At 41.9% G+C, this 23515-nt stretch overlaps 1 protein-coding gene across 1 annotated transcript in view; it reads right to left on the minus strand.

The window, feature by feature from the left end:
* Positions 1 to 22858, minus strand: part of LOC307056385 (E3 ISG15--protein ligase HERC5-like) — a gene marked incomplete at both ends in the record, with an annotated part of 41684 nt that extends 18826 nt beyond the window's left edge. Inside the window, 13 exons of the mRNA XM_079709157.1 lie at positions 3800 to 3954; positions 5174 to 5363; positions 8073 to 8166; positions 9759 to 9818; positions 11044 to 11147; positions 11875 to 11951; positions 13090 to 13232; positions 14947 to 15077; positions 15339 to 15430; positions 16649 to 16870; positions 19280 to 19356; positions 20028 to 20148; positions 22591 to 22858. Coding sequence (XP_079565283.1) covers positions 3800 to 3954; positions 5174 to 5363; positions 8073 to 8166; positions 9759 to 9818; positions 11044 to 11147; positions 11875 to 11951; positions 13090 to 13232; positions 14947 to 15077; positions 15339 to 15430; positions 16649 to 16870; positions 19280 to 19356; positions 20028 to 20148; positions 22591 to 22858 — 1734 coding nt within the window. The remainder of the gene's footprint in view (positions 1 to 3799; positions 3955 to 5173; positions 5364 to 8072; positions 8167 to 9758; positions 9819 to 11043; positions 11148 to 11874; positions 11952 to 13089; positions 13233 to 14946; positions 15078 to 15338; positions 15431 to 16648; positions 16871 to 19279; positions 19357 to 20027; positions 20149 to 22590) is intronic.
* Positions 22859 to 23515: the final 657 nt, after the last annotated feature.

The raw sequence follows: 23515 nt of genomic DNA on the forward strand, positions 1-23515 counted from the left end.
TTTACAAAACCCCATAGTAAAAATGTTATTTAATAGTGATATTCAGAATTTTCCTTTAAAATCACCAACAAGATTAGGCACCTACTATAACTATGACTTCTATTCAACATTCCTGTTGAACAACTAGGGATAGGAAGGCCTAGCCAGCGCAACAGGGCAAAGGAAAATAATAATAATAAAATGCCTAAGAATTGGGAAGAAAAGACATTTTTTCAAAGATATGATTGCACAGAAAATGCAAAAGTATCTATAGTTAAATTACTAGATATAATGTGAGAATTTAGCAAATTCACTGGCTATTAAAAAACCAACATTCAGGGACTTCCCTGGCGGTCCAGTGGTTTAAGACTCCGAGCTTCCACTGCATGGGGCCTGGGTTCGACCCCTGGGTGGGGAACTAAGATCCCACATGTTGCACAGTGCAGCCAAAAAAAAAAGAAAAAAGAAAAACATCAATATTCAAAAATCAATGTATTCCTACAATGCATTCCTATAATCAATGCATTTATCTGCTATTAAACCAACAACAGATAATCTAGTTTTTAAAAGATAGCATTTACAAAAACTTTTAAAAAGTTAACTACCCTGGAATAGATTTGACTAAAGATATCCAAGACTTACATAGTAAAATAACAAACACTCATGGAAAAACTTAAAAGATAATCTAGTAAGTAGAAGAAATAGATACTTTGAAGATTCACAACAGTAAAGATGTCAATTCTCCCCAGACTGAAATACAGATTAAATGCAATTTCAATCAAATTCCCAGTAAGATCTGTGTATGTGTGCGTAGAACCTGAAAAGCCAATTCCAAAATTTACAGGGAAGAACCAGATGCCAAAAATATCCAAGATTCACTTTAAGAACAAGACAGGAGTATTTCTTTTAGCAAGTATAAACAATATAGAGCCACATAAAATGACTAACAGTACAGAAAGGAGCCTGTACGTGAACCCTGAACACAGAAACTTGTTTTATGACAGTTCACACTACCTGTCAGTGCCGAAAGGACAGAGTTTCAGTTCCGTGGTGCTATAGGTACTTGTCTTCATATGGAAAATAATAAACATAAATGTTCAGTTGGATTAAACACCAAAGTGTGAAAGGCAAAGCTAACCTCAATACTCCCTTTAGACCTTGGAGGAGTGACCTCTGCCCTGGGCCTCTGATTTAAAGGTCTTTGCTCTGGGCTTCCTCCAGCCGAGCCCCTTCCCACAAGGGGTCTGCAGGGTCAACAGGGCCTGTTTATATGCAGCCCACTCATCACACATCCCCATCTAGACTGAGCTCCAGGACCCAAAACCCCCAAGTCCCTGCCCAAATGGCTCCAAGCCAGCCCCAGGAGCTACACAGGTTTCTCCCTCCACCTACCCTCTGGGGAGTGGAAGTGTCACAGGGGACACACGCCAAGGCTCCAGGGCCCCAGGGTTGACTAAGGAATGGCTATTGTGGGAGGTGGGATGGAACACAGAGACATGGGCGGAGGTGTCCACACACGGCCACAGGACAGCCCTGGTGTGGGAGAAAACCTAGGAAGGAAGAGAAGCGCAGAGGACCTGGGGTGGGAGCGGGGAGGGTCCGTCGGAGCCTCCCCTTTCGCTGCAGAACTCTGTAAGGAGCCAAGGCTTCGAAATTCAAACCCGGCTCCCCCTGTCATTAGGAAGGTTTATTTGTCAAGGTGGGAAGAGAGAGTATATTTTATTTCATTCAACACGTTGTCAGCTAGATTTCTAACCTTTTAAACGTTAGACATATGGTATCATTATGAGCCTGTTTGTACTCCTCCTCTGGTCCCAGCTACCATCTCTGTTAGAAGACTATCTAGAGCAGCCCTCGATGCCAAATCAGGCCCTCTGCTTATTTTGTAAAATCTCACAAATGCCTAAAATATTTACCATCTGGTCCTTTCCAAAAAGAAGCCCTCCTGATCCCTGATCCGGGTAATAATTTAAAACCTTGAAGGGAAAAAAAGTTTAAAACAAAACACATGGAGTAAAGATCATAAAGGAACAGACTGCCAATTTTTTTTTTTTTTTTTGGCCACGCCGTGTGGCATGCGCAATCTTAGTTCCCTGACTGGGGGTCGAACCCGTGCCCCCTGCATTGGAAGCGGGGAGTCTTAACCCCTGGACCGCCAGGGAAGTCCCCAAATTTTATCTACATTAAAATTAAGAACCTGAGTTTCGGACTTCCCTGGCGGTCCAGGGGTTAAGACTCCCCGCTTCCAATGCAGGGGGTGCAAGTTCAATCCCTGGTCGGGGCACTAAGATCCCACATGCTGAGGGGTGTGGCCTAAAAAAAAAAAGTGAGTTCATCAAAAACCACCAAGACAAGCTATAAACTGGGACTTGGTATTTGCAACACATATAACTGACAAAGGACTAGTATCCAAACTAAAAAGTACTCCTATAATCAATAAGAAAAAATCAAACAATATATTTAAATTGAGCAAAAGAACAGGTACTTTATAGAAGAGGAAACAAGTACTGCAATTATAAACATGAAAATATGCTCTAATGCATTAGAACCAGGGAAATACAATTAAAATCATAATTTGGGGCTTCCCTGGTGGCGCAGTGGTTAAGAATCCACCTGCCAATGCAGGGGACACAGGTTTGATCCCTGGTCCAGGAAGATCCCACATGCCGCGGGGCAGCTAAGCCCGTGTGCCACAACTACTAAGCCTGTGCTCTAGAGCCCGCGAGCCACAACTACTGAGTCCGCGAGCCACAACTACTGAGTCCACGAGCCACAACTACTGAGCCTGTGTTCCGCAACAAGAGAAGCCACCGCAGTGAGAAGCCCACGCTCCGCGGCGAAGAGTAGCCCCTGCTCGCTGCAACTAGAGAAAGCCCGCGCGCAGCAACAAAGACCCAACTCGGCAATCAATCAATCAATCAATAATCAAGTCATAATTTGGCACGATTTCAATATGGCACTAAAAATATTTTCCAAATTTTAAAGTCAGACATGGGGCAACAGAATTCTCATCATTTCCTGGAGAGGATTTAAATTGGTCCAACCACTTTGGAAGACAGTTTGTCACTACCCATAGAGAACAACACAGGCATATCCTCCCACCTATCAATTCCAGAATTAGGGATGGAAACTAAAAACTAACTCTTGACACATGGACACCAAGAGATAAGTACAAAAATGTTGACAGTAGCATGTTTTCTCATAGAGGAACCCTCTCCCCAAAAAAGAATTGCAAATAGCACATACTGTATATCCATCAATACTGGAATGGATAATTCTGGTATAGTCACACTATGGACTATGATACAGAAGTGAAAGTCAAGTACAGACCTAAGAATTAATCTGGATGAGTCTAAAAAAAACAAAATGCTGTGTAAGCAGCACGTATTCGATTCATACGAAATTTTGGAAACAGCAAAACTAAACAGCATAGTGTCAAGAGATACTTATGGTTATAAAACAATAAAGAAGAGTAAGTGAATGATTAGCTGAAAAATCCAGGATCCTGGCTACCTCCGGGAGGTGAGGGGGTATAATCTGTGAGAGACACACAGGCATTTCTAAAGCACTAGAAATGTTTTCTTTTTTTAATATGGGTGGTAGTTACACTGATGTCTGTTTTACTACTTTTCTTTAAACTGTACGTGGATACTAGACACACTCCTTTATATGCATGACTTAATTCACAAAAAACAACATTTTAAAAATAGCAGTATCAACCTCATGTTTTATAAGAATCTGCTTAAGTTTCAAGCCAGGTGAAACCAAGGGAATTTTTATTGCAAAATAAAGATATATGGGTTTCTAAAACAGCACTTACCCTGTGCAGCTTTTTCAACATTTCTAGGAGAGTTTTAATGTGATAGTTATTCTCAGTAGTTCCAGCCCAGTAATTCAGTTGAGCAATGACGGCTGTTTTAAACATCTGGACCAGTCTGATGAAAGCAGATTCTTGCAGAGATGCCCAATATTCCTCTGAGGGATACGAAGGTAAGTAACTGTCAGCATGTAATATTTCTTGGATTCTTAAAGGTAAAAAGTAGTCAATATTTTCTGAAACTGGTAGAATACTTTCATATATATTGTAGTTATAAAGACACATTTGTAATAAATTTTTCAGTAAATACAATCGGAATTGAAAGTGTAGAATTTAATGTTCTCAAAAAAATGCCTTGACAGTAAGAGAACCAAAAATTTGATCTAATTAATCTGTTGGGGGGAAAAAAAACTAGACAAAATTAATCAGTCACATTTTTTGCCCAGATGAAATAGCATACAGTATTAAAAACCAGATTAAGAACTATTTGTGATTACACGACTCTATTTTGCGCTCTCAGCACGAGTTTTTAACTCTTAAAAACCATCTTTCGGCATTGTATAAAAGAAAACTGCTTTAAACCAGATTTTCATTGCTTACAATGTGACAAAACATAAGAAAGAATGGACTTTCTTAGGCTGAATATGCTATTTGTGTCAAAAACCTCATTAGAATATAATCAAGCCCCTAGACCTGGAAATACAGGGATAGGAGGAAACAATCAGACAAATCTAGATGTGAGACACTGTACAGGACTACTGACCCACGCTCTTTAAAAAAAAAATAACCTGTAAAATACTTTTTGGGACAAGCGCAGAAATTTGAATATGGCCTAAATGTGAGGTAATATTATGGAACCACGGCTAATCTTATTAGCTGTGATAACTCTGTTAAGGTAATACAGGATTCCATATCCTCAGGAAATGCATGCTGAAATATTACGGGTAAAATGTCCTGATATCTCCAACTCACTTTCAAATAGTTCAGCAAAAATAAAATGTAACCTGTACATCAGATGTAATCTGTACACACACAGCAACATGTTAACTGCTGTTGACTCTCAGGTAGAGAGTATCTGGGATTCACTGTACTAGTCTTTCAACGTCCGTGTATGAAGTTCTTCATAATGAAAAGTAGGGGGCAAAGGACCTCATGACCAAGCCACACAGGTACCATTACAAGAACGCTAAAACGGGACTAGAACAATCCATCCTGGATGAACACAGTAATTATTACAGCATGTTAGAATATGCTAAGACTAGGAACTAAAAACCATGAATGTGTTCACAGTCACCTAAGTTCTGCCGTAACTTCACTAGGCATGTGTTTCCACTGAGAAGACAGTCATGTATTTTCAAGTGTAAACATCAGTCTTACCCAGAACCTCTGACGACTGGTCACGCATTTTGTAAACAGCCTCTGCAAACGGAACCACCAGGCTCTCCCAGTTGTTATAATCATGCATCACAGGACATTCTGGGAGAAGGAAGAAAACTTCTAAAGCTTCTTGATGTGGAGAATGAAATGGAAGATTCTTGAACAGAGTATCCCTGAGACATGTGGTTATCTGTGGTCAAAAGGATCCAGGAAAAGACACTCAGAACACAGCGGGAACTGGGTGCAATTACTGTAACAAAAGAAAGTGTGGAACCCGGAGTCTCATCCCACCGTGAAACTGGAGCAATCTCTTGGTCTCTCTAAAACCCACGTTCACAACCCATCTCATCTAGCTTCCCCAATACCTAGGTGTGTAAACGTGTGACAAGTATCCTCTCCATCCAATTGCTGGGGTTCATGAAGGAGATCAAGAAGGAATCACGTGTGCAAGATTACACTGGGTGAACGGTGGACTCGGAACTAAAAGGCAGCCCTCCCAAGATAAGGTCCACAGTCTTCCCTCCAGTTCCACTAGCACACCTCATTTTTTAAAGAGGAAGAATGTGTCAGAATCTCCCAAAGCAAAACAAAAATAAAAAACAAAAACAAACAAAAAGCAACAACTGCAACAATGAAAATCAGCATGGTTTCCTGTTACCTTCTCACAGAAGCACCTGTCTCATCACAAACTCTCTCCACCTAACTCTAGTTTCCAGCCCTTCCAATCTTCTTATAGTTTCCCCAATTCAGAATGCAAGTGTTGAAGACAAATTCAAATGGAATTCTGTATGTTTATGTGTTCTGTGGGCTCAGATGAATGGTGATAATTTGCCTAAAACCCCGTTAAGAAGCTAAGCTAGTGTTCACAGGGTTCTTGTTATTTGTCAGATACTGCGCTAAGTAATTCACATACGTAAGTTCATTTATCCTTGTCGTTTCTCTATAATACAGATGGTATGATTAACCCCGATTCATAAATGAGAACTCTGCCTGTTAGGGAAATTAACCTGCTGAGGGTCACAGAGCTAAGTGAGAATCTCTCCTGGATCTTTCTGACTCCAAAGCTCAAACTCGATCACTAAATTATGAGATACTAGCTAAACGATCTCTCTAAATGTACAAAATCTTACAGTTATCCATTTTCACATCAGAACATTCTACTGGGCTCCCACCACGAGGTTCAGTCTCCGGAGTCACATGCACAGCTGACTGCCGCACATGCCCCCCACCTTCCTCTGGGCCCTTCATCACCCACAACCCCAAACCTCCCAGCCCTTCAGAACCGCTGTACCGCTCTCAAGACAGTTATACTGTTTCACATCTCATGCCTTGGTGCACACCTTCCTGACTGCCTGGAATGTCCTTCCCCTGCAGGTACCCAGTAAACTCCCCTCCCCCTGGGCACCTTGTTTTGAGCACTCTAAATAGAGCTGACCGTTCACTGCCCAGGTAATGAATCAATTCAGTCATCTAAAAATATGTATGATACACCCAGTATGTTCTAAGCTGGGAACTAGGGAAGACAACTGACACCTGCACGTAGGTATCCGTCTGCTTCACTAAACCAGGAGCCTCTAAAGACAGGGGTCTCACCACAGCTCCCTACGCTGAGCAGTATTCAAATATTTGCTGAATAAATGAAGGAAGGCCAAGTCTGTGAGTCCACATCACAGAAATCTCAAAACAGAAACATTACAGGTCTTCTGATCCAACTGTCCCATCTGAAACAATGGGAGACCGCTCTATGATTATGTCACTTGCACTGTATATGATATTGTTCTGGCACAACTAAGGTATAATTAGCCTTAGTGATGAACTGGTCCAACCTCTTCCCTTCACAGATGCAGAAATGGCTTTCTATTTCTGATGATCTTTCTACTAACTGCTGCAGAGTCCTGATAAAGGTGCATAATTAGGGATCCATTTTACATCAGACTCCTAATTGGGCAATGGTTCTGCCAAAGTTAAAACAATTAAATTTTCCATCTTCCCTTGAGAAAAGAGTGTGCGAGAGAGAACCTGCAGCTAAGGTACAGAATGCTGAGTGTGACAGACAGAGCAAGAGACCAGGTGAGGGAGCTGAGAGCAGGAAGAGAACAAGCACGAGACAGAGAGAGGGAAATAAGAGCCACAGAAGCAGAAGGAAAGACCAAATGGGGGTGGGGGTAGCCAAGAGAAGTGAAGGAGGGGGAGGGAGAGAGAGAGCGTGCAAAAACGAGCCAGAGACCCAGAAAGAAACAGATTGAGAGAACAACACAGACAGTACCACCCCTAGCTCAATCAGTACAGTAGAACAGGGAAATAAATTAATAAAAGCTTCATTAGGAAAGGCTACATTCATAAAGGAAGCATGCCTGAAGCATCTCCAAGAGGGAAGCCTAAAGATAGTAGAAACAGTGCTGAAACAAAGAAGCAACAATCCCAGAAAGAACAAGAATATTCTAGAACCTACAGAAAAGGAAGTGCAGACCAGGCAGTCCTTGGTGAGGGGGACATTCATATCAGAAAAAGTGTTTTCATTTCTATACTTATGTTTAAAATAACTGCAAATAAAATGTTGTTCTTATTCTAGTGTACCAGTCTCAACAAATATTTTAATCATCTTCCTAAAGCCCTAAATTGAAAACATTCCCTCTAGGGGAGTGCCTGTACATATACGTGTATGTGTGTGGGCACCAATGAACTAGTTAGATTATTTGTAATCTAAGTGCCTCCTATACTACCTATTTCACCCTAAGTGGGGAAACTCCTGAATGGTAGCTGAGTTTAACTTAATCTGTATATGCCACAGGGTCTCAAAGAGTATCTGAAAACAAGGTATTTCTTCTGAAATTTTCAGTTCTTATAAAAATGTTTCAGTGTATTTTCTTTTTCCAGGTAACAATCTGAAGAATACCACCATGTTAGTAATCCAGTCCTTTTGGGTTAACTCCTTAAAGGTGTCCCTTGCTGTATTTAAGTCCAAATGAACAGACATCGTTTCTCCAGCTATTCTGTGGAAGGAAGGTAAATGAAAAATGGATGAATAAGTAAATGAAAAAGGACACTTCAAAATTAAATATTTTATTAGATTATTTATCCAGATGAAAAGTTTCTTCTCAAGCTTGCTTCATTTTAATAAAATTACTTTTTTCTCACCTTTTCAATAACTATAAAAATTTGGCTGAATACAAACACAATTGAAAATATAGCTGACAAAATATGATTATTTCTGAAATGTCAAAAAATCAAGGCTGCATTAACAATACATATGCTATCAGACTTTATATCAGATATTGTCTTATCTTAAATGAGTAATCAATAAATATTTATTTTTCAGTACAAAAAAAAAAATAGCCACAGAAAAAAGGTAAAGGTTTTTCTTGTTTTCCAGTTACATGAACTATAAGCAGGGACCAAAAAAGGGGTTTCAGAGCAGTAAATTTTTAGTAATCAAAGAGAAAATTACGGGCCTCCCTGGTGGCGCAGTGGTTGAGAGTCCGCCTGCCGATGCAGGGGATACGGGTTCGTGCCCCGGTCTGGGAGGATCCCATATGCCGCGGAGCGGCTGGGCCCGTGAGCCATGGCTGCTGAGCCTGCGCATCCGGAGCCTGTGCTCCGCAACGGGAGAGGCCACAACAGTGAGAGGCCCGCATACCACAAAAAAAAAAAAAAAAAAAAAAAAAAAAAAAAGAGAAAATTACTAATGAAATGTCTGTCTTAGCTCAAGAATTACATTTATACTGGACTGAATATACTGTCTAAAAATAGACCCATTCTTTGTGAAATAATACATATATTTAGTGTCTGAAAACAGAAAAAGTTATTTTAAATAAATATTATACCAATACTTAGGAAAAGAAGTACAAAGTCATTCTTTCATAATACTTAAAAATTCAAAGAAACCTTAGTATCTAGCAATAAGGAAGTAATCAAATAAATTAAGGTATGTCCTTCCCATGGAATACCATGCAACCATTAAAATGATGTTATGGGGAAATACTGAATAATATAAAAACTGAATAAAATGGAAAAATGGGCAAATGTATTAAGTGTGAAGAAATGTATAAAACAATATAATTCCATTTTTTGTAAAACAACAGATTTGCATTAAAAAAGATATTTATACAAACACTAGCTATTACACTTAAGTGGTGCATTTTGGCTGATTTTCATTTTCTTTTTGTTTCATGTCTTTTTTTTTGACATTTTCCACAGCAAGCATATATGTGCTTTTGTAGGAAAAAAAAGGTAATTTTTAAAAAGAGATAAAGACATAGATAATTATTTTACCCTCAAACCATTTTCTTTACCATCTATCACAGTTTTTTAAATTGAGATATAATGGACACATAACATTATATTAGTTTCAGGTGTGTACAACATAATGCACTGATATATGTAAAGCATATACTGTGAAATGATCACCACAAGTCTAGTTAATATTCATCACCACACACTTACACATTTTTTTCTTGTGATGAGAACTTGTAAGATCTATTCTCTCAGCAACTTTCAAATATACAATACAGTATTATTAACATAGTCACCATGCTATCTATACATAGTGTTTTCAACAGAATTTTAAATTTATTATATATATTACCTTTCCCTTAAAAAACTTCCAGCCAGACATGCAGGAGATGAAAATATCTCTCTGATTTCCCTATATTAGGAAGAAGATGGTGGTTAAAACAAATCAGAATATGCCTCCTTGTAGCAGGAGACATGATAAATTGTCCTTCAAACTCCTCCCTCCATCTCCAATTTATTTGTATATTGCCATGGGCATCTGAAAGTCTCATCTGCGAAATCTCAAAATTTCAGAGGCAAACAAACATGGGAAATAAAAAGATATGTACTCAGAGAAGCCAGAGGGGAAGAGGATAAGGCTTGACCTAGGATATTTTCTTGGACAAATAAAACACTCCCAACCCACCCAGCTTTCCAAGCCCTACTTATTTCTATTCCACTGGAATAGAAACAAAAAAAATTAACCAGAAATTAAAGGTGGGGATGTATGCTCAGTTCTGTCATAGAAGTACTTGCACAAATAGTTCTTGACCATTTGTGCTCTGCATGATGCAGCTATTTGGTATAACTACTTTCTAGAATTAGGAAGCCATACCTAAAAATGTCTCTAAAACGAAATGCCTGTATAAATGAGTATAATTTGTACAGGTGGTAGGAGTTCTATCATTGAGAATAAGGTTGCCTAAGCTGTTCAGCTGCGAATAACAGCTCAACAAACAAGAGGCTCTAAAGTCAACGAGGGTTGAGAAACTGTAGACTATATTTCCTGCTCAGTGTCACAATTAAACATATCAAAGGCCCAGAGAAGTCCTGCAGTAAAGAAAGACACCCCCATGGAGCTTACATGCTAAACTGTATGTGTCAACTTGGCTAGGCCATGGTACCCAGAGATTTGATCAGACACCAATCTAGATGTTGCTGTGAAGGTATTTTTTAGATGAGATTAACATTCAAATCAGTAGACTGTGAGAAAAGCAGATGACCCTCCATAATGTGGGTGGGCCTCACCCAATCAGTTGAAGGCCTTAAGAGAAAAAGTCTAAGGTCTCCAGAGGAAGAGGGAATTCTGCCTCCAGACTGCCTTGAGACTCAAGCTGCAATATCAACTCTTCCCTGGGTCTCCAGCCTGCTGTCCTGCCTCAGAGATTTTGTACTTACCATCCCCTACAACTGCATGAGCCAATTCCTTAAAATCTCTCCCCACCACCCTCAAACACACCCTACTGGTTCTGTTTCTCTGCAGATCTCTGACAAATGGACCACTAGTGGACCACAAAATCTCACATCTCTGTATTATGCAGAACCAGTTGGGGAAACACTGCTTTAGAGAGCTATATGAGCAGACACTTAGGGTGTACCTTTTTGTATTCTGCCACTGTTTAGTCCCCACGTCAGCAATCCATCTCTTTACAGTGCCTTCATTCAAGGTAGGAATTTTCCTCCTCAGATTAACATAGGAATTCTGTAAACAAACAAAATAGTAAAATACAGTAACTCAGACACCACAGAAATAGGTATCCAAGTCTTAGGCACGTTCTAAGGATAGAGAGTAATACTAAGCGTGGATAACATAGCTCTGCAAAAATCATAAAGTAAGATTCTACCAAGGAACAATCAATCATTTGCCTGGTTGCCAATTTCTTGTCCAAGGGTGCTTAGATCCAAAGTAAGGTTCTCTGAATGCCCCAACACTGAACACTTTATACGGGTATGATCAGATTAAACTGAACATCAGACAGCTTTGAGTGGAGAGATCCTAAGAGGACTGGGTATAGAAGTAGCAGGAACTCGGTTTGCCTTGGTGGAGTAGGATATGGAGGTTACAGACTGATTATTCATAAGACTATAAACCTCGGGTCTTTTTTAGTATTGGCTGGCAAAGTCACTTCAGAGTATCAACCTGTTGGTTCACTAGCACCCTGACCAAAACGCTCTTGGCAAGGAGCCTCCCGAAAGGTAAGCAGGGTCTAAGGAAATCACACGTATTTGACATACACTAAGGGCAAATCTGCTGACTTTTGTGAGTAAATACATATGTAGTTTAGACAATAAAGGATCAATAATGTCTAACAGTTCCCCAAACTCAGCCTAGTAACCTGATGATTTTGGAATTCACCAAATCTGGATTCTAGAACCTTCTGTTTTGCTTAAAATACCAAGTTATAAAACTTCTAGAGATCTATTTTTACCTCTTTTTCCACCCAAAGCAAAATGCTTTGATCTCCTCCAGCAATCATTATTAACTCCTTTTCTGAGTTACGGCTTTCTGAAAGGGATTTACAAAAAATCAGAGTTTAGAAACGCATTTGATACAAATATACACACTCAGCCTAAATAATTTTAGATTCTTCTTAAAGTGAGTCCTTTTATCTTTCTGACAGACAAAGACTCAGTACATTTCCTACCGATAAAGCAGAAGTACATATCTACTTCAGGGTAAAGTCTAGTTAGCAAACATAGATGATTCGCAAGGTCGGCAACGTGCTATCAGTTTAATACACATAATTAACATAAATGCTCATATATACAACACAGTCAAACAAATATTTGATTAGTTAACAGTCCCCTGGTTTAATTCAGCACCTCTTACTAAAAATTTATTATTCTACAACTCAAGATTTAATCAACGACTACTGGCTGTGAAGAATGTAAGTACTTCAAAAGCCTATGCAAGTGGTTATAAGAAATCAGATATACTTGATCTGCTTAAGGAAATAACCCGACTGTTCATTTCCCCAGAAGAACTGAGAGAATTCTGGTACTTCCGGTCACCACTAAGCTTTCAGAAACAAGTGACCCAAGGGCTCCGAGGCACTTCTACAGTGGAACGTTTCAGAGCTAAGGCTCTAAAGTTACACAGGGCACAGTTCATGTGTCCAGCCACAACCCTTCACAGGCTAACCTTCTGCCCTCCAAGTCTCTGCACCGTCCAGCAAAAGAGGACTGAGAGTACACATCTCCTGGAACTGTTTAGGGACCGGTGAGTCAGGCACAGTTGACAGTGCCTGGCATGTGTCGGCTGCTCATCATTCTGAGGGTTTTATGTGATTATGAGTCAATTTAATCAGGTAAGAAAAACAATCACTATGGAATTAATAGGTCCCTTGAAATCTGGAATCAGAGGCTGCATAGGCCTCTGAACCCATATAGTCTATTTTACGTTGTATCATTTTAGATCCACATTAATCTTAACCTGAAGGGCTAAGGGAAAACTAATGGTTATTTCGACTTGATAAACTAGATTGGCTGTGTTACGCTGTTTACAAGTAAACAAATGAAAGCAATGTTTAGAAAACCTCTCTTCACAGTCATACATTTCTTTTCTTGCCCACATTACACACTGAGAACCATCAGTTTCTCAACCGAGGTACTCATGCCAAATCCTGTGCTCCTAAAGAATTTACCAAATATGAGTTCTTCGTTTGATGGCAATCTCATGGGACGTGGTATCAGTTGATTACGTGTTCCATTTCCCAGTTGTCCTTCTTTTCCAGAACCAAAAGAAAAGACCTTCCCCACATCAGAAACATAGGCAAGTGTGTGCTGCCTATTAAATGAAAGCACATATGGTCAGTTCTCAATCATCCACAACGATTAGAGTATGCAGCAATCTGGTAAACTGAAGAAACTACACTACTCAGTCAGTGAAACCAGCTAACCAACTTCCAATGGATGACATTAGCCATCTAGAAACTAAGAAACCACTAATGTGTGGCTGAGATGATTTTGGAACCCCTAAGCGTGCTGAAGGCCATCATGCTGCACCCTGGCAAATGACATTCTCTTCGTCAGAACAAGCACCATCTCTTGCTTTCTACTCCTTTTTTAGGCCTTGGCTTGAGTCCCACCTTCTGGAAGCCACCTCTGAGCCCCTCCCCTCCCCATCCTAGAAGACAGCATTAGGTGACCCTCCCTGAGCTCCCTGCTCTATTTCCCAAAGACCTTTATCATGCTGATTTTCCTACTGATTTGCTTGATGGCCTCCCCTACTATACAGATGTATAAGGAAAGAATTTGTCCTTACTCACAGGTCTGGCCTTTGTCCTCACTTCCTGGGAGGTAATGTCTAAACCCTTAGAATTTTCCAAGTGACAGGAGTGTCTCCCTTATTCATGGTAGGCCCGCCCCTAAGACCACACCTAATAGTTTATCCAGGGGGCTCATGGAAGCCCCTCCAGCTGTATGTAAGCCCAACCTCTCGATACACAGAGGCTGGAGGTTGAGTTCAACCACGTGGGCAATAATTCAATCAATCATGACTAAGCAACGAAACCCCAATAACAACCCTGGACTTGGGTGAGCTTCCCTGGTTGGCAATATTCTTCAGTCATGTATCAGGCTGGGAGGAGGTAACACGGCCCATGGCTCCAAGGGGAGTGGACACCAGAAGCTCCTCATCTGGGCCCCTTCTAGTCTCTGTCTTATGCATCTCTTCCTCTGACTGGTTCTAACTTGTATCCTCTTGTAATAAAAGTGACCATCAGTGTAGCAGCTTTCACTGAGTCTTGTGTCTTTCTAGTGAATTCTCGTATGTTAGTAGGGGTACTGCCTGGTTTGCAGTAAGACATTTCTAAGGTGATGACTCCTTCTGTAACACATGCTACTCAGAGGAATGTATGTTACGAAAAATCCAAAGTGGTGACAGTGTTCCTTTGGTTAATGCAGAGATGGAGTGATGACATCAATGGATAAACCTTTCTAACTCATGTTTGTTCATTTTTTTCCAAATAAATGATAACTTTTTTTTAAAGATAAAAGTGCATTCAAACAGTTACAAAGGTATTTCACTAAAGGACCAACAGAAAGTAAATATATTTACACGTTAAAAAAAATCAATGAGGGCTTCCCTGGTGGCGCAGTGGTTGGGAGTCCGCCTGCCGATGCAGGGGATACGGGTTCGTGCCCCGGTCTGGGAAGATCCCACGTGCCGTGGAGCGGCTGGGCCCGTGAGCCATGGCCGCTGGGCCTGCGCGTCCGGAGCCTGTGCTCTGCAGCGGGAGTGGCCACAGCAGTGAGAGGCCCGCATACCGCAAAAAAAAAAAAAAAAAAAAAAAAAAAAAAAAAAAATCAATGAAAGTAAATGTGTATAGTAAAATATTTATTATGATTGTCTAATAATGTAAAATTAAGCATCTTCACCTATCTGAAAATGTTTGATATCTTTATTTCAATCAAAGAAACTTGATGGAAATTTTATTAAACTACCTATCTAAATTTACTGTGCATATCTTACCAATTTTCACTGACACTTTACAACTTACCTTCCACATGCTATCTGGGTCACTCTATTCCCAACGAGTCCAGTTACCAAACAGGGTCTTAACTCATTCTGTGTTGAATTGTGACCGAGTTGCCCATATTTTCCAGCACCGAAAGTAAACACCAGCCCATCCTAAAGAAAGGGAACTTCATATCAGATTCTAGAGAAATATGACACAGAAGTAAACACTCACTGATGCAAAGGCGTCAGTGAAAAATCAATAAAATCACCATCAAAGCAAAGCCCCCCAGTGATCATGACAGTCCTGCATGTGGGCAGTGGTGACCTTTCTTCTCTGGGGAACACTAGCTGCCCACATCTCCAGGTTCTAGTGCTTTCTCCACTACCAAGTGCTCTCCTGGAATTACAGTCAAAGAGACAAGGGTAACGCACCTTTGTGAGCAGGGCAGTGTGAGAGCCACCACAAGCGAGAAATTCAACTTTCTGGTTGGCCAGCACTTCAATGAGGGAAGGAGAAGCTTTATCTAGGCAAGGGAAAGAAGAGTTCAAGTGACCCAAAGGAAATGGTGAATTTCACACTAGAGTTCCACCTACTGATAAAATACCCAGACCACTTCCTCTAGGCCCATCATGACAGCTCCTAACACACTTTGACAAGAAAGGCTCTGTGTTGGTACATTTAGGTCTGAAAGCAGAGGTGGGCAGTGGTCAAAGGGCCACACTCGGGGGCACTCACCTATGAAAGTGTCACTTTCACTTCCCAGAGCCCATTCTTCTCTTTTTAACCTGACCTGATTAGCCTTCACTGAAGCATACCTGATATTTCCAAGACCCATCTAGCGTTACCCTTTTAATGAACATAAAGCTTCTTTTTCAAAGTCTCTACGACACTGTCCTTCCCTTACACTACCTCTTCTCTCTTTCACGATTGTTTTCTTGTCCAAGCACTTAGAGATTCAGCAAAAATAAGTTCAACTGTCCTTTATTCCTTTTCCTCCTCTGAGTATCTTTCTAACACTGACTTACAGGTTCTCCTGAGTAACTAGCATTGGACCGTGTGAGGCAGAAATGCAGTATCTGATCAGTAACTCTGGGGGGAACGTGTACATGACCACAGCTAATAAAGCAGCAGAGTTTGCCACACCTGAAATCTCTAACAAGGTGTTTGGGGTCATCAGAAGTATTGCCATCTGCTTTGTAGAGGTAGCTCAATAATGCGAATTGTTGTGTTGTCATGTGTGTGTACAGATGTAATGAATACCTTATGAGACTAGGATAAGTGAGTTTCTAAATAGAATTTTAGTATCCTTTTGTCCTAATGTTATTGGAATAATAGACATTTAAGTGCACGAGTACCTTGAAGGTCACTTCATCCAAACTCATCACTTTACAGAAAAAGAAAATAAGACCTAGAGAAAAATAAGTGATTTGGGTAGGCCCTGAAATTAGTTAACTTGAAGTGGGAATCACAGCCCAGGTATTCTGATCCTCAGTCCAATGCTCTTTCCCTTTTTCCCACTTAGCCCTGACACACGTCTCAATTACAGCCATGACCTCCACACTGTGCACGCATGTCGTTTAGACCAATTCTGCCCTGAAGACAGAGAGATAACCGGGGAGATCAGTGCTAATGAAAGTGGGGGTCTGAATCATTTTTGCCAGGGAAGTCTGTGGTACATTCATCTCTTACATGACAAATATATATTTGTTTAGAATATGAATTTGAAAATATGTTTCCATACTGTCGGTGTGGCCCAGGCCCAGCTGTCCACAATCATTTCTTCCCCATGAGTAAATGTTTCCCGACATGGATAAGGCCATGCTGTGGGCTTCTCCTGCAGAAATCTGAACCAAGGGGACTCCTGAGAGGTGCTCCACGATCTGCGGTGTTGGGATCGAGGCACATGTTCTTCCAACTCCAAGCTGGCCGTGTAAATTCTGTCCCCATGCAAAAAGCTCACCACCTTGACGTAAACAGAGAAAACGCTGTCTTAGTAAGTTTAAAATGCAGCAGACATCACCCTAGGACGTTATGTGCTATCCATACTATACCATCATGATCTCCTCTGTTCAAACTGATAAGACTGCTCAGATCCTCTCATGTCTCGGTCAGAAAAACCAGAACCTTCTCTTTAGCAATAACAGTTACAATCCCTTACCTCTTACCTCTTACCTCAAAGGGTAGTGCTATGAACTGAATGTCTGTGTGCCCCCAAAACTCCTACGTTGAAATTCTAACCCTCAGTGTGACGGTATTAGGAGGTGAGGCCTTCGGGCGGTGACTAGAATTAGATGAGATCGCGAGGTGGGGGGCACTCATGAATGGGGTTAACGCCCTTATAAGTGGGCCCCCAGAGAGCTCCCTCACCCACTCCACCTGTAAGAAAACTGGCCCTCACTAGACACCGAACCTGCTGGAACCCTGACTTTGGACTTCTACCTCCACAACCGTGAGAAATAAATTTCTGCTGTTTAAGCCACCCAGTCTATTTTTGTTATAGCAGCCTGAACGGACAAAGAATTAAGCTATCTGAATATATTATAATCAAATTCAAGAAACACTTATTTTAAAAATCCCACAGGATGGGCCCAAGAAAGACAGAAACATCCTACATTTGGGAAAATAAAACCTAAAACTACTTTTCTTTCTTTCCCTCTCCCAAGTGCCTTAAGATGCTAAATAAATACCTTAAAAATACATTGAAAACTGCAGCACAGTATTTTGAAAGAGTGAGCATCTTCTTCCATTAATTAAATATATGGAACATATTTTTATTTTACTTATTTATTTTAAAAATTTTTATTGGAGTATAGTTGATTTACAATGTTGTGTTAGTTTCAGGTGTACAGCAAAGTGAATCAGTCATACCTATACATATTGGATCATATTTTTAAAGAAAAGTTCTTAGATATTATCTAATGGAGATGACAGTATCTAATGGAGTCTAAAAAAATATATCGGAGATTTAATGTTTACTGAGCAGGACCTGGTGGGAGACAGAGCTTTTCCTTCAAACGTAATTATCACATGCCTATCAGCCACCAGGAATATTATGATACCACTGAGAACGATCCGCAGTTCCCTTTCTTGCTTTCCCAACTTTCATTCTTCCTAGATCGTGATTTACCAATAATAAACCCTGAACAGCCCCTCTGTCCCACATCCCTAGATCCTGGGCTTCTTGAAGGCACAGTGTGTCTGTCTCATCTTCACAACCTCAATATGGTAGATACTCAAAATGCAAGATCTGTTCATAAATGGAGGAACTCAAACAATCAGTTTTTTCCAATACAAGTTTTATACACTCAAACCTTAACAGGGCCTTCAGTACAGGTCAAATACTTGATTACTTACTTCCCATGAATTCCAGCTTTCATTCAGTTTATGTTTATATCTGTCCTACGTATTTAAAAAATTTCCTTGATCCTGAATTCCCCCCCTCTATCGCCTTCCTGTCTTAATTAGGTCAAGTTTCTTCAGGAAATACTCCATATTCACTACTTCCCTTCCCTACCATTATGGTATCTGGTAAGAAACAGGAAGTAATAAAGGGCTGGGGAGAATCTCTGAATTCAAAAGGTAATGTTAAAACACGTCAGAGGCCTGCAAACTGGCCATAAAAGCAGACCCAAGGGATTCTGAGCTCCTATCATGGGAGCTGGAAGAGCACTAGGAAAAGTTCTGGAAAAGGGTGGACCATGCCTTGTCCTGCTTCCAGAGAGATTTTGATTACTCAGAATATTTTCACTGTTTCATATTTGAAAAATAAAAAAAACATGGAACTTTTGAAATAAAGCTCTAGGCCCAAGAGGTAGCCCAGGTGCCATGTCACCAAACCGAACTTTCATGGCCCTGTAAACGCTCCGCTTGACCAGAAACACAGCATATGCAGTCAGCCAATCCCCAAACACCAAGTCTACTCTGCGCTCTACACTTATTTCCTTGCTCCTTGATCTTTCTAAATGTCAGCCACGCAACCTCAGCCAATCATGCCCGGTTTCCGCGCTGAGGCTTCTAACACTCTACAAAACTCGCCCTTGCCCGAAACCCCTCGGGAAGACTGCTCCACTGCTTGTGAAGCCCTATACACTCTCAATCCATGGGCTCTTTTCCCTTAAATAAAGGACATCAAACTCGTTACCAAATTGTTTTAGTTTTGTCATTTGACAGAAGAAAAGGGAGGAATGGTAATTATGAAAACCTGAAGATTTTATAGGTTCAAGAATTCTAATTTTGTATCTCCTTTAGTACTGCTCTAGACCATATCACAGTCAAAACCATACTTCTGTTACAAAGTGAAGCACATACGTTCTACTAGTTCTACACACACACACATTTGCTCCAAGAAACAATTAATATTCCAGAAAAGTACCTTTTGAGAGTGCAAGCGAATGATAATCTCCACATGTGATCTGAATTATATTTTTTTCTTGTAAAATGCACTGAAACCTGATGAAAGAAAATACGGTTTATGTTGATCACATAACGGAAGTCACAACATTGATGTAAGAATTATTAACTGTATTTAATTAGGATTGAAGCTCAAAACATTAAATTTACTGCTTCACGTTCAGCACATCTAAAATTATTATAATAACATGCTTTAATTAGTGGCTTAAAAAGAAAATAATGTGCATTACAAAACTGTGGTAAGATGATTCTAAGACACTTTTGCATACAATAATTCTATGATGCAGGAATAATACAAGATGAAAATAACTTCTAATTCACATGATCTACTTGTAAAAAATCTCACAAATCATTCCATGATAATTCATTTTTTCCCACGGTTGAAAACTATTTCTGTAAATATAACTTATAGCATTATTAGGAGTGTTAAATGAGTTAATGAATGTGAAAGTCCAGTTTGGGGCTACTTGGACTAACCAATCATTTCCTTTAAATGCCAAAGCAACACATGGTACATGCGATGTGAGACATAAATTGATTTATAGTTCATTTGATAGAATTAACTTGTCCAGAATTCATCATTTACTTAAGATGTCACTGTATAAAGCAGGCGACAAGGATCATATAAAGTAATATCTTCCTACAAAAATTATGATTGCCTTTTGAGTAAAATTTAAATGATTTTTAATAAAAGAAAACACCTTCCTTACCTTGCATGTGTTATGCTACAGTTGTACTCAAATGGTTTTCCATCTGAGGAGAGAACCAGCATGTGCTCTGCGCCTTGGTCCATGGAATGTATCTTCATTTTTTTCCCTAACTTAATGCACTCTGCAGAGCAAATCCAACTATCACCATTCTGTTACCCACTATTATTATTCATTTCATTATAATACACTTAAAACACCTGGAAAAAGTATGCTTTTAGATTCCTGTTCAAGAAGTTCATAAAGAAAAACTAAATTTGAAAAGCCAGAAATGAAAAAGGCTGTAAGAAAATGTATCTTAATTTTTGGACAACACAACTCATTTTTTTTTTTTTTTTTTTTTGCGGTACGCGGGCCTCTCACTGTTGTGGCCTCTCCCGTTGCGGAGCACAGGCTCCGGACGCGCAGCCTCAGCGGCCATGGCTCACGGACCCCGCAGCTCCGCGGCATGTGGGATCTTCCCGGACCGGGGCACAAACCCGTGTCCCCTGCATCGGCTAAGCGGATTCTCAACCACTGCGCCACCAGGGAAGACCCCACAACTCATTTTAAGAGTAAATATATTGTGTATTCTGAGATACACTCTTTCCAAAAACAAAACAAATAACAGTAATAAACCCCTCCTGACGCTCCATCTAGAAGCCAAGGCCTATATCCTTAAAAGGAGACATTTGGTTTGGGGGGACGATTTTTAAAAAGGATGTTGTTAAAAGAATTGTTATTGGCATTAGTGCATATTTAGCCCTTTCTAAAAGTTAAAGATTTAAAATTGTCCACTATGCCATTTACTCTTATTTAATTTGTTCACAAAAAGTAGGACAGGGACTTCCCTGGTGGTCCAGTGGCTAGGACTCCGCGCTCCCAATGCAGGGGGCCTGGGTTCGATCCCTGGTCAGGTAACTAGATCCCACATGCTGCAACTAAGAGTTCGCATGCCGCAACTAAGACCCTGCCCAGCTAAATAAATAAATAAATAAATAAATAAAAGTAGGATAGATTTGGGACCTTGTTTCAGCTTTCAGTTCTAACGAAAAAAAATCTATTCATGTAAAAATACCAAAGCACAAACGACTTCATAATAAAAATGCTAAGAGAACCAAAACGGTTTGGTAATAAAGAAGAAATGGCCCAACAGACTAAAGTTGTTTAGAGACCCAGCATTTCAAATCAGTTGGAAAAAAGGAGGGTTTATTCAAAAAAAGGTACTGGGACATCCGGCTAGCCATCCTGGAGAAGCAAATCAATCTAGATCCCCCTACTTCATTCCTTAAGTCAAAATAATTTCCAAGTGTATCAAAAATTTTAGGTTTAAAAATAAAATCTTAAAATTAGTATAAAGATGAGTACATTAAAAAAAGAAATTGGATTGTGAATAGCTTTCTAACATAACACAAAATCCATAAGCCTCCTTAAAAGATTGATGAAGTAGACAATAAAATAACCTTAGCTAAAGGCAAGTCGGGGAAAATTTTACAACGTATATGACCGACAAAAGGCTCCTCTAACTCAATATTCAAAAACTCTTCCAAATAAATACGAAAAAGATGACAACTCAATTTTTTTTTTCTTTTGCGGTACGCGGGCCTCTCACTGCTGTGGCCTCTCCCGTTGCGGAGCACAGGCTCCGGACGCGCAGGCTCAGCGGCCATGGCTCACGGGCCCAGCCGCTCCGCGGCATGTGGGATCCTCCCGGACCGGGGCACGAACCCGTGTCCCCTGCATCGGCAGGCGGACTCTAAACCACTGCGCCACCAGGGAAGCCCGACAACTCAATTTTTTAAAAAGCCAGGCAAAGATATGAATAAACAGGCAGTTCACCAAAAAGAAATGCAAATGGCCCACAGAAAAAAAAATCCTCGACTCCGCTCAAGCTAAAAGTAAAACGAACAAAAGTAAAATATCATTTTCTTCACTCAACAGAAGGCCAAATTTTTCAGTTGAGTGTGTGGCCATTTGCTTTCCCGCCCACCTGTAGAATCGGAGCTACGGACACCGGACCTAATCTCTACAGAGATTACCACGGAGAAGTGCAACTGAAAGCACTCTTTAAAATGCCTGCAAACATCGTCACTGAGAACAAGATAACGCGAACGAGGTTCTCCAAAGACTCCACATAGGAGCGGACCGAAAAAGGGGTCAGTGAGAAACACACTTGGAACAGAAACCAACGACAGAGGAGGGCTGGCTGAGGTAAGATGCTGCCGGTACACTCCCTCTGTGCGGTCGGCGGACGGAGCCGACTACTCCTCGCCACCACCCCGCCGAACTCCACGCCCACCGGGATCGGGGCTGGGAGAGCGCAGGGATGCTGCACGAGCCAAGCGCGAAAAACCCCGGGCCGGCGCGCGTCTGCGGCCTCCGCGGACCGCTGCGGCGTCTGGTCCCCTTCTGAATCTTCTTCGCGGTGAGAGAAGAACTGCACAAGTCGGGCCACTCTGCAGAGAAGCGTCCCTGCTGGCCCCGACCGCGACTCCGACCCCGCAGGCGCCGACCCCGGCAGCCCACCGCACTCACACCCCCAGCCCGCGGCGGGAGGGCCGAGCGGGCGCTGCGCCGCCCCACTCACTCGGCTTCCTGGCGCCGTCGCTCCCCGCCGGCAGCTGGTGGACCTCGACGCCGGCGCCGCCGCGCTCCAGCACAGCCAGGCGTTCGCGCGTGCAGCATATCTGGCGCGTCGCCTCGGTCCTCCGGGACAGCGCGCTGCGGAGCGGGTCGGCGCTGGGGAAGAGCCAGAGCTTCGCACCCCGCGGCTCCGCGGGCCGGGACGCCGGGACCGGCCGGGACGCCGAGCGCGCGCCGCCGCCCCGCGACCCCCTCCGTGGCCTCCGCTCCATCTCAGTTTTCCCGGGCTCCACGGCCGTGCCTCCGCTCTCCAGACCTTCTGAAGAGACCGAGCTGTGACGCGGCAAGGAGAGGGGGAGATGGCCGCTGCGAGAGCGCCCACGGGACCCCCGGCGTCGCGGTGCGGAGGCGGAACGAGCGCAACGCGCGGCGGCGTCGAGGAACCGCAGCCTCCCTGCCCCGCCCCTGCCCCGACGCCGGGCTTCCAATGTGCTGTTTGGGGGCGGAGCCGGCAGTGTCAGAGAATCGAAACTGCCTTTTTTTTTTTTTAAGGGGGCGGAATCGAAAAGGAAAAGTTAAAGGGAAACTGGATGACTCACGACTGGCTTGGACGGTGGCCAGAGTAAACAGGACGCTGGCCGGTGAAGAGGTGGGTGAGCAGGGCTGAGAAGGTGTCCCCGGGCGGGCAGTGGCCACCTGAACTGGACCAGGTGGCCTTCGAAGAAACACTGCAATTCCACTAGGAGGAGCCCTGACACAGGCGGACTTGCAGAATTTCCAGAAACTATGGTGGCCCGGAGAGCTGAAATTTGTTAAGCATTCTGTTGGGGGCTCTGCTGCGGTCTCGTGGTGAAACTCGTGCCGTCCCACGGCCCACGCTGCGGTGCCTGCAACCACTGATCTGCTGTCAATAAATCTTTGCCTTTTCT

This window comes from Hyperoodon ampullatus, assembly GCF_949752795.1.
Source record: "Hyperoodon ampullatus genome assembly, chromosome: 1".
Taxonomy (NCBI): Eukaryota; Metazoa; Chordata; class Mammalia; order Artiodactyla; family Ziphiidae; genus Hyperoodon; species Hyperoodon ampullatus.